At 47.8% G+C, this 11,571-nt stretch overlaps 1 protein-coding gene across 1 annotated transcript in view; it reads left to right on the forward strand.

The window, feature by feature from the left end:
* ADCY2 (adenylate cyclase 2) overlaps positions 1–11,571 on the forward strand; it is a 386,829-nt gene that overhangs the window by 372,927 nt on the left and 2,331 nt on the right. Inside the window, exons 23-24 of the mRNA XM_026017679.2 lie at positions 4,371–4,485; positions 8,712–8,836. Coding sequence (XP_025873464.2) covers positions 4,371–4,485; positions 8,712–8,836 — 240 coding nt within the window. The remainder of the gene's footprint in view (positions 1–4,370; positions 4,486–8,711; positions 8,837–11,571) is intronic.

An 11,571-nucleotide genomic window follows, 5' to 3' on the forward strand; every position in this document is an offset into this window, starting at 1 on the left:
AGAGTAACATGCTTCTCTAAGCCATCATAAAATCCTAAATAAATCCTGAGCCCTAGGTATACAGGCTGAATTCATGTAACCACTTCATTTCACCTTGCCCACACCCCTGTGAGGTAGGTGGTTACTGTCCCACCTTGGATGAGGATACTAATGCCTAGAGAAGTTATGTGACTCAGCCAAGGCCACACAGCTGATGGTTATAGGACCTGGGGCTGAACCCAATGCTGCCCAACTCAAAGGTACCAGCAGTTATTTGGGGAACTTCGTACCTTCAGACAAGTAGTGGTCGGAGTCTAAAGCATGGGCCTAGGAAAATGAAGAGGTGAGTGAAGGAAGTGTGCTCATGGGAGGCAGACTTAGGAGCTGAGGGCCAGGAGAGGAGACGAGGCACAGAAGGCCAGGCTGCCAGCACCTCAGGCTTCTGATTCAGGGATTTGTAATTAATGGCACCATTAGCAAAGCAGAAGAGTTAAGAATAAGAGCTGTCTTTTGGGAGGTGAAACAATACTAGTTTTAGATACACAGTTTGTGCTCTAAGATATCCAAGTATCATTTCAGCCTTCCACGCAGGTTGCGGCTAGTTCCAGAGTCATTAATGAACGACTCCTGGTGATAGCTCCCCATCAACTGAGTATCTCTTAGACTCATCGTCGTCGAACCCACATGCCACCATTTACCAGCAAGACGATCAAGGAAAGCTGCTTACCTGTCTACGTGTCTGTGCATACCTTATGTAAATCTGTTGCTGAGGAAGCTCACACAAATGAATACAATGCAAATGTTTTAAAACTAATAAAGTGGAAGGAAAGTCAAAGATGCGATGCAAAGATGAAGATGCTACATAAAATGCACACCGCCAAGTTCCAACCATGTTCTAGATGCACATTTCGGGGGAAGATGGCAGTGCTGCTAAGACGGGACCCGGAGTCAGACTCCTGGCTGCAAAGCCTGGCTGTGCCACTTACACAAGTTATTAGCCCTCCGGGGTGTCCCTTTCCCCATCAGCATGATGGGCACGAAGACAGGAAGTCCTTCGTGGGACTCGCCGTGAGCATTAAATACATACATGTGCGTGCTATTGCTGTTCATTGGAGATTTCCAGCAGCCAGCAACTACAGTGCCCCCGTGTTCATGGGGCGACCCTATCACTCATTCATTAATATATGGGAAAACCAGGCCACATAGGGTACAGGCCCTCATATCCACGACAGTGGGTCCGCAGTGAGCCGTGTGCTTGGTGGCTAACTTCCTTCTGGAAATTGGTTTAAAATACGAGGGTAGGGGTTGAGGGGATGCTTGCTGGAACATCCTTTAATGTGGATTTTAATAAGATGCATTCTCTGTAAAGTGAGATGGGCTGAAGACCGTGAGAACCACCTAAATCCAGGTTCAGTGAATCTAGATGGGTCCATGGATGGCCTAGCAGTCAGACTGTTTCCCATAAGTATTTTTTCGTGCGTTGGAGTTGTGTTAACACTGGGAAGTTGTGAGTCGCATTCGTGCCCTCCAACAGGTGCCTGACACTCAGGTGTTGGGAGCCACCACGTGATCTTTGGCCTGTGATGATCAGCTCACTTGGGACAGAGCAGACCGTCCCTTTGGGAAGCACTATGGGGGGGCTTCGGATCTCCCAGGGGTTTCCGGGGGGAGAACAGTGCCTAGACAGTAGTCCTAAACCTTCAACACCAGACAGCTGCCAGCACAGCAGGTGCTCCGTGGATATTTGATGGGTGGAAGAAGGGCAAGGAGGAAAGAGGAGAGGTCAAGAGAAGAAGCATATGTTTCAGCCTAAAAAATTAGCTCGGTTTTTACCAGTCCCTTGGGTTATGAAATGACCTTGATAGACATACTTTTGCTTTAAGCGGCGTTCCTTGCTGGTGGAGTTTCCAAAGCAAACAGCTTCCAGAATGTGTTCAGGGACACCAAATGTGTCTGCTCACCGTGTCACTGGAAGTCCGTTAAATATTTGGAGACACCTAACAGAAATCATTTGGATCGTGGGAGAAAGAGCTGCTTTATACTGTCATCAAATATTTATCAAAAGCTCAGTTAGAAGGACATTTTGCAATGAACTGAGCTCTTCTAAAGACTGAACATAATTTTTTCCAGCATTTACTAAGCCCAAGTGAGTTATCGATGTTGGAGTTAAACCCCACTTGCAGTGAGTGCAAGTGGAGTTTTCCACTTGCGTGAAACCAGATCAGGGGATAATTCATCAGGGAGAGAAGCTCGTTTGCTCTTCTGTGGTTCAGTAGAAAGCCCCCGTGGCAAATCTGTTCTTGCTGGGACGGTTGTGATGTGAGCGACACAGGATCCTGCCTGTTGATCCAACAGTTCGCGCCTCCTGTTTCCAGAGGACTGCATGAACCTCCAAATCACGCCTTCCCGGGGGCACGAGACAAGAGACCCCAGGGAGCCCTGCTGGAAGAACAACACTGTTGTTAAGAAATGACTTCATTTGCACTGACATTAGCCAATGGTTGTCATAGTTCCACTTGTTTAAATTGTTTGGATTTTTCTCGCACAATTTTAAGTTGAGGATTTATGGCAATGGTAACATTTCATTGGTCTTTCTCTAGAATGATAGAATTTATCTGAGCAGGGGAAGAACTTTCTGAACAGGAAATTTACTGTTTCTTCTCTGCTCATGATTATATTACTGAGTGCAGTGGTCTCGGGGATATTGGGCAATGTCTAGGGACACTTTGGGTTGTCACTCGTGGAAGGCAGCTGCCACTGGCCTGTGTGGGCAGAGGCCGAGATCACTTCTCAGCATCCTGCAGGGCCCAGGACAACCCCCAGGACAAGGAACCATCTTCCCTTGGAGCCCTGTCCCACTTTAGCAGGTGCGTGAATGCCCACCTCCCCAGGCGGATGTACCCCCCAAATGAGCATCAGTTGGCTTTGACCCCTCAGCCAAGCTTGGCGATGCTCTCTGCTCCTCCTAGACATTTCCTCTTGGCTACCCGACAGGCAGTCTAGGAGCAGCCTCTCAATAACCATGTATCAGGTGCTTCTCCCGGGCCACTCACTTTGATCTTGTGGAGACACAGATTAATGGAACACAGTCTCTGCCCTTGGGGAGCTCACAGACCAGTGAGGGACATAAAAGACGGCACTGATTCTCGGGCTGAGATGGATGCCGGGAGCCAAAGCCCCAGACTCATGGGCATGTCACCCCACATCCGCGTGCACCGAGTCATTGATGAACAGGGCAGCGGGAACCTTCAGGACATGTAAATACATCTGATGGATTATCTGCATATACTAATAAAGAATCTGTGTTTAAAATATAACCAAAAAGAGAAATTCTAGAAAGATGATCTTCAGAAGGAATTACAAATGTAGTAGGTGTTATAAATTCATAGTAAATATAAATTAGTAACAGAAATATAAGTATAAATTAATAGTAAATAGGAATAGAAATCCCCACTTACCTTCATTGGAAACCTTGAACTTGTCCTTCCTTCTGCTCTGTATGTGTGGTGACTGTTCCTGGAGGGATGATGTGGATGCCCAGGGACAGGAGAGGCAGGACTCGTGGTCTCCTGTATCAGCTGGCTAGGGCTGCCGTAACAGAGCGCCACAGACTGGGGCCTTAAACAACAGAAATCTATTGTCTCCCAGGTCTGGAGACCAAGTCAGAGGTCGAGGTGCTGTCCTTGCTGTGTAGACATCGTCTTCCTCGTGTCTTCGTGTGGTCATCTTCACGGGTCTGTGTCTTACTCTCCTCTTTTTATAAGGACACCAGTCATACTGGATAAGTCATATTAATCACCCAATTTAATCTTGATCCCGTCTTTAATGATGGAGAGAAGAATCTCCAAATACGAATTCTGAGGTATTGGAGGTGATGAATTTGGGGGAAGGGGGATGCAGAACACCCCCCATTGGGGCAAATGGAAGATGTGGTGTTTCCAGAACCAAGGTGAGCTGTGGCAGGTGTGGAGTGGGGAAGAGGAGGAATGGACCCCAGCCTTCTCCACTGCGCCCCCTGACCTTCCCTGGCCCCTACCATCGGTCAACCCAACAGGAAGCCAGAGGTCAGCAGCAAAGTGGGGAGTCAGGGATGAGGGGCAAGCCAAGAACCAGGAGCCAGGCCCTCCTCGTGGGGTCTTCTGTTGGCAGTTTCTGCCTGGGTATCCTGTGTCTTTTGGTGTCTCAGATTACCCCACAGCCACAGAAATGAATTGGGGCACCAGGCCTCCTTGTGATGAGGGGGGCTCCTCACAAAACGTCTGCCGGGGCTGTAGGGCTGAAGCGCAGTAGCGGCGAGCATCCTTTCTGCCTGGAGCCCAGCTCTGTGACTCAAGGGACAGTTTCCCTGCTCGTGGAGCTCTAACCCTGCTTGTGTGTCTCTCTCTGTCCAGGAGCCCGAGAGGCAGTACATGCACATTGGCACCATGGTGGAGTTTGCCTTTGCCCTGGTGGCGAAACTGGATGCTATCAACAAGCACTCCTTCAATGACTTCAAGTTGCGAGTGGGTATGTTGTGTAGAGAGATGTGGCCTGTAGGTGCGGGGGAGGCGTGGCGTGAGGGACCAGCTTGTGTCCTCAGGGCAAAAAGACTGAATTTGCTGGGAGGGGGCAGGCTCAGGGAAGTAAGGAGCCTCTGAGGCACTTTTGCACAAATTAGAAAACAAAATACCTTTTGGTTGGACCCTGGCTAAGAGCACTGTGTTTAGCAAGTGGACCGTGAGCTGGATTTCAGCTCCGCTGCCTCATCCACCCAGCCGGGGTCCCTCTGCCAGCCATGTGCATGGCCTTAAGCCATCCTGAGGAGCTCACTTACGCCACCAACTGTAAACCACTCCATTACTTTAGGGACTCCTGCTGGTGAAATGAGCACCTGCCAGCGGTCGTGAGATGCATACAGACTTTGGAGATCCAAAGATGTAAACAAACAAACAAAATCTTAAAGGCATCTTTGTTGAAATCATCACACACCCCTGAGGTCACAACCTCCAAGAACCCCAAACCTATGTCCCAGGTTCTGAGATAGCCATAGCTTTTCTGATTGAAAGTTCAAATCCAAGAGAAAAGGCCAACTTTCTTTAAAATTTAAAATTTTCTAGTAAGTTCTTCTCTTTAAGTTGACTCATGAGCGTGCTTCATGCTTAGTTGGCCTTTTACAAATGTATATAAAAATACAAAGTGTGCTTTCAGCTCTCAGCTTAGCACACAGCTGCCTTGCTATGTTTGCGCTTATGGCCGTTCACAACTGGTAAGAGCTGCTTTGACCATATTATGTCCCTCTTGGCAACACATTTTGCTTCTTCTGAAAACAAGTCCACACAAGAGTAGTTCTTTTAACAAATTCCATCGGAAAGGCTTTTCACCTCTATTGCATACAGATTTCAACTTAAAAAAAAAAAAAAAACAATATTTAGAGCGATTTTCTTCCTTTTCTCTTCTGAATTTTAAAACCCAAAAATAGGGCAGCCCGGGTGGCTCAGAGGTTTAGTGCCACCTTCAGCCCAGGGCATGATCCTGGAGACCCAGGAACGAGTCCCACATCGGGCTCCCTGCATGGGGCCTGCTTTTCCCTCAGCCTCTGTCTCTGCCTCTCTCTCTCTCCCTCTCTCTCTCTATGCCTCTCATGAATAAATAAATAAAATCTTTACAAAAATAAAACCCAGAAATTTTTTACATCTCTTAAGCAAAAGGTGACCTCTTTGCTGCTTCCATTTGCTGTTAATTATTAGCATCTGGACACATTTTTCTTTGTCCTCACAAAGACCTCCATCACGGCACTACCTTCACGGCACTACCTTCTACTACAGAGATGAGAAGAGCCAGGCAGGCTGGGGGCTTCCCACAGCCTGCTGACCACATCAAGTGCAGAGGTGTCCCCTTGGCCCTAGGGCCTCTTTATTGTTTTGACAGCTTAGAAAATGAGCACCTCAAACTATCAAACTACTCTCATCTAAAAAAAAAAAAAATCTATTACCCAGCAGCATGACCTGCTCCATTGTCAAACATATACAAACCAAAACAACACTGTCGTTCATTGCAAGATGAGGATAGTCATTTGCTGGTCACCTGAGTTACATCCAAAAAAGGCTGGACCATATTGGTCTAGACCATTACTGTGTTTTCCAAATTAATGTAATTGAATAGATCCTCTTCAAAAGGAATTTATTGTGTGCTTACTTTACACTGATTATTGAATGCCTAATAGTATCTATCTATACGCTCACCCCACACGCCAGTTCTTCCAGATTTCTAAAGAAGCCTAAGTTCAATGTTTCACCAGCCTCTGGGGCTGCCTTCCTTTCCCCACTCCTGGGCCTCGCTTTGGGGCGGCTTCCCTGCTGCACCTGAGTGCACGGTGCCATCCAGTGGCAGTTCACGGTAGGAACGTGGAAGAGTAATAGTTTAAAAAAAAAAAAGATACAAATAAGAGCTGAATTCGCCCCTAATGTCCTTTTCTGTGTGTCAAGCTGCAGAATCAGTCAGTTAACAGGGTCAAAATTCGAGCACATTCCTGCACTAAGTAGAGATTGACCCTGTGCCAGGAATCATCAGCCCAGGCTCTTCCTGCAGCCCCTCCACCCGTCGGTCCCCAGGCGCTGACCAAGCAGGACTCAGCAGCCAGCAGAAAAGTTGATGCCACAGGGGCTTGAGAGCACCAGCCAGCAGCCAGCATCTGGAACCGATTATTTGGGGTGTCTGCAGCAGAGTGTGAGCTTTATTGACTACTCGGCAAAAGCAAAGCAGAATTTCTTGCCCACCTCTTGCACACCTTCAAAGATTTTGTGAAATCGTGTTCGTATTGTGTTGCCTGCCTACCCTTCCATTGCAGAGAGGAAGCTGTGCCTTAAGTCTGTAACAAACCGTAGCACACTAAGCAGTTCGGGACTGGGAAATGGGATCACTCAGAAACACCACCCTTATCAGTCTATACAAGCTGACTCCTGCAGTAAGACAGGGTCCTAGATCTACCAGGAAACGTAAAGGGCATCATCAGCCAATGTCAATATTTCTATTTCTGTTTCTGTGGCCTTCCTCCGCACTACTCCCAGAATAACAGGGTCTGCCTGTTTGAACTGAGATGCTGGGACTAGGGGACTCATCCTACCTGGTGCACAGTGGGTGGAGGAAGAGCCCAGGCCTCTCTGATTAGAGAAGTTGATCAGACTTCTCAGGCTTCAGCTCCAGGAGGCAGATGGCATGCCCAGGTCTCAGGCAGTGCGAAAGCACACCCAGAGCCCAGGTGTCCACATGTAATAACCATGAGTTTATAATTGCCGTTAGTGAGCTGGGGTGCCTAATTAGCTGGGAAGTCACATGGCAGGCCGGGAGAGCAAGAAATCCGTCCTGCCAGCAAGGTCAAGACCAGCTGGGCTGAAGAGAGGCGACTCCTGAGTTTCTCCAGCACCCTTTTGATGGCTCTCCCTGGGGAATCACAGTTGGTGAGGGGGCTTACACCAGAGGTGGGGTTGTTGTCAGTCTGATATGGATGCAGAGCTGTAAAGAGGGTAGCTTCAAGTGGGCCAAGAACCCAAGCGACAAAGCCTGAGAGACCTCCCACCGCTTGCCTGGAGACCCTCTGTGGGTGGCACCCACCCACTGGGGCCAGCCTGTCTACCCCAGGATCTGCCACAGTCCTATCAGTTGTGCCTTCTTGTGTCGTAGAATTTCCTGAAATCTGAATCTGTGTGGCCCATAAGAAGATTTACTGTTGTTTTAATGCCAACATGGGTAGACTTCCTCACTAGTACAGTGCATGTTAAGGGAGTCCTTTGGAAGGTGGTTTAGCAATGGAAATGAAGCACAAACATGTTCCTCTGGAATTCAGTAAACTTGCCATTGAGATATTATCAAGGCAATGACCCTAAAGGTGGGAAGAAACCTTATGCAGGGGACACTTGTGGAAGAAAGAGGAGGGCAGCATCCTTACAAGCAGGGGCCTTGGAGCGAACTGCCACCTACCACCTGTCTGATGGCACCATCCCCTGCTTCCTTGCCTGAAACTGGAAGTGTTGGTGACAGTACCCACCCCATCGGGCTCTTCTGAGAACTGCAGGAGTTTATACATGTGAAGCATGTGGAACAGTGCACAGCAAGTAGGAAACACAACACTGGTATGGTGGCAGTGGTGCATTCAGCAAGATGTTGGCATGAACCCAAAAGTCCAGCATGGTACAGCTGCTGCTAGGGCAGTCCATCCACTCAGTGTAGCTATTTAAAACAGAAAGATGGGGCACCTGGGTGGCTCAGTGGTTGAGCATCTGCGTTCAGCTCAGGGCATGATCTCAGGTCTGGAGATCAAGTCCCACATCCGGCTCCCTGTGGGGAGCCTGCTTCTCCCTCTGCCTATGTCCCTGCCTCTCTCATGAATAAATAAATAAAATCTTTTTTAAAAATTAAAAAAAATAGAAAGATGTATATTTGCAAAATTAACATTAACTACCAAACTATCAGAAAACACAATAATCATCCCTTGTCTAAGATTACATAGCAGCATAGAAGACTGTCCCGTTTAAGTTTTTTTAAAAGCATAGCCAATGATATGCTATTATGGAATAATCATGGTAGATGGGCACATGAGCACAAATCAAGATTAACAAGGGAAAACAATTATTTTTCTTTGCTCTAGAATTCCATGAGTTGGGCTAATGTTTGTTTAGTAACGGTGATTCAAAAACAGCCTTGTAAAACTTTTGCTGTAACTTGAATCTTGTTCACCCAGTTCTTATGTGTTGCAGGTATTAACCATGGACCTGTAATAGCTGGTGTGATTGGAGCCCAGAAGCCACAGTATGATATCTGGGGTAACACGGTGAACGTGGCCAGCAGGATGGACAGCACCGGCGTGCTGGACAAAATACAGGTAATGCAGTCTGCTCTGTCAGCATCGGCCAGTTCTCTCCTCTTGGGAACTATGAATAAGTATAATAATGATGACATTAATACATTTAAAACAAAGAACCTTGAAAGTTAGTTAAATCATGAGAAAACCTTGAAACACCTTGAAATTGACATAAAGCCTTTTTCTATTGCGGCACAACATTCACTCATTTTTGCACTCACTGTTAACAATAGTTTAGAAATGTAATACTATAAAGATTATTGCATTTGTGAAAGCCAATGATTGCAATCACCAACGCGGCAATCGACACTTGGGCGTGAAGTCAAGGCTGGACCTCCTCTTCCATCTCCTGGCCCCAGGTGCTTTGCCAAGGAGGTGAACGGTATAACCCAAACCAGACATAACCCCCACACTTCCTGTCCCGGAGGCTGAATTGGGAAGAGGCAGGAAAAAGCCCAGTGAGGAAAGACAAGGGGTAGGATTCTGGGTGATGTGTAGTGGCAACGCCAAATCGAACCAGCGTGGGGTTTGGACATCTAGAATGATGGGAAAGTGTTGGAATCCACCCAAGGGAGGATGCTTGGGCATGGTACCAGACACCTAAAAGGAGAGACTGTCTTCTAATGAGAAGAATGTGTGCGCGTGTGTGGCTATGCAGAACTTTCTATCTGCCTCACCCTTAGAAAGCCGTGGTTCTGCATTTCCCTCCAGCTTTGTTATATTCTGGAAAATACATTCCTGCCAAGTGGCAAACGTGTATAAAAACCACTGGACATGGACACAAATAATGGCTCTTTTTCTTTTTCTTTTTTTTTTCTTTCTTTTTTTTTTTTTTTTTTTTGGTTGCTTGTGGAGAATTCCATAAGTCCCCGTTCTGTGTGCCTTGGCTTGGCCAGTGTCCTCAGGTAACCGTGCCCCCTAACAATATGGTAGAGGTTTAGAGTTCTTACTGACTTCTGTAGGAGACCTCAGCTCCAATGTCATTAAACTGCTCACTTGGCTTTCACACTCCCTACCTCATTCATTCAAGAGGATTCCATTTCTGTGAACTTTCCAAAGCATAACCTTAATCTTTATATGGCATGGGACCCACATTACTTCTAAGTGTTCATCTTCTTGCAGCCTGATGATTAGTGAACAGTTGCTGAAAGTGAGCAACTGAGCACCAAAGAGAAGGGAGAGATGGGAAGTGATGTGGGGATGAGTGGAACGTCCAGGGCTTCCCAGCCAAACCACCGTTGCCAGAGAAAAGAGCCAGTTGGCTGTGCCCAGGAGATCCATCTGGACGAAGCTCGAAATACAAATGGGGCTGGAGTGGTGGTCACCGTCTGTGGAGATGTCCCACTTGCCTCCCACCTTGGCAGCCTCATTGAACCAGGCCCTGATGGCACCACAGCCTCCAGGCTTCCTGCATGTGTGTCACTGGCAGCTCCCAGTGTCCAGGGATGCTCTGGCAATCCTGGACCACACAGGCTCTTCTGTTTGGTGTGGGGAGAGGGTGCTTCTATCAAGGACACATCGTCCCAACTGTAGGCCATGCTAGGCCCCTCCACATGCCTGGAACATTCAGAAGATGGATGAGTGACCTTAGCATGCTTCATGACTCTCCAAGGGGTTTTCAAGTACTTGGGATAAGTACCAAAAACAATTTAAGAGAGGCTGGTCAGGGAGAGCGCTCCCTCCTGGAGGTCGTAAATCCCCTACAGATCAATGTTTCAAATAAGCTTGAGCTCTTGTTTGTCTCCAAGAAGATATTGGGTGTCATAAAACTCCAGGTGATTTAGTGCTGGGCAGCCCCCTGGATGGTCTCTGCCGCTCAGAGCCTGGAGGAAATGAGAAGGGGTTTTGGCTGTCAGGAGAACAGCTCATCTGCAGGTGTGCGTGCTCACACAGCCCAGCAGCTGCGAGGTCTGTGTCCAGCAGATTCCTTCTCCTGTGTGTGTGGCTCACCCTCCTGCAGTAGCTTTGCGTTTCTACTGGTGTGCAAGAAAAGTAGTGAGATGCCAGGAAAAGTAAGTGGTGCTGAGATCATTAAAAGTTTCTCCTGGGCCTGAGGAACAGGTTCTTTTGATTAAAGAGCATTTCACTCCCACTGCGTGTTCTTGCCTGGAAGCCCAAAGAGCAGCAGAGAAAGCCCACGTGTCACCCAGCCACGCTTCCCCCGGACTTGCAGGAATACTGGCTGGTGCTCGTTTGGGAGACAGCTCCCTCCTTCTCCCGTCACAGTGATTGTGAGGTTGGCGCTACAAATTCCACCAGATAGCTCCCAAATGCCGGTGGTGATACTCCATGCCACTAAATACCTCAACCACAGAATGAACCCCCAAGGCTCCAAAAGACGGGCTTGTTCTCTGTGGAAGGTCAGAAGTCAAATGCCTATAGGATTCTCTAATTCTGATTACTGCTGAGAACTCTGATTGTGAGAATATATCTGTAATACCTGAGTTTCTTGACTTTGTCCATATTCTTTCCATTCTTACCCAGGACCCAAAATCCTTCCCAGGCTGCTGGCTTCATCACCTAGCTACACCTGTCCTCCCCCAGGACTTGGACCCAACCCTAGGGGAGGAGAGGACATGACCATATGGCACCCATGCCCCCCTTCTCTTGCACTGGTCTTTAGGATCCCAAGGACCCACACACTGGCCCCTGTGCTGGGGGCTGGCCACTGGGTCAAATTACAGGAAGAGAGTGATTTTTCTAGCTTCTTTCAATAGCCTGCCCTTGAGAGCTTTTTACCACATACTTTACTCTTA

The sequence above is a fragment of the Vulpes vulpes genome, chromosome 3 (assembly GCF_048418805.1).
Source record: "Vulpes vulpes isolate BD-2025 chromosome 3, VulVul3, whole genome shotgun sequence".
Classification (NCBI taxonomy): domain Eukaryota; kingdom Metazoa; phylum Chordata; class Mammalia; order Carnivora; family Canidae; genus Vulpes; species Vulpes vulpes.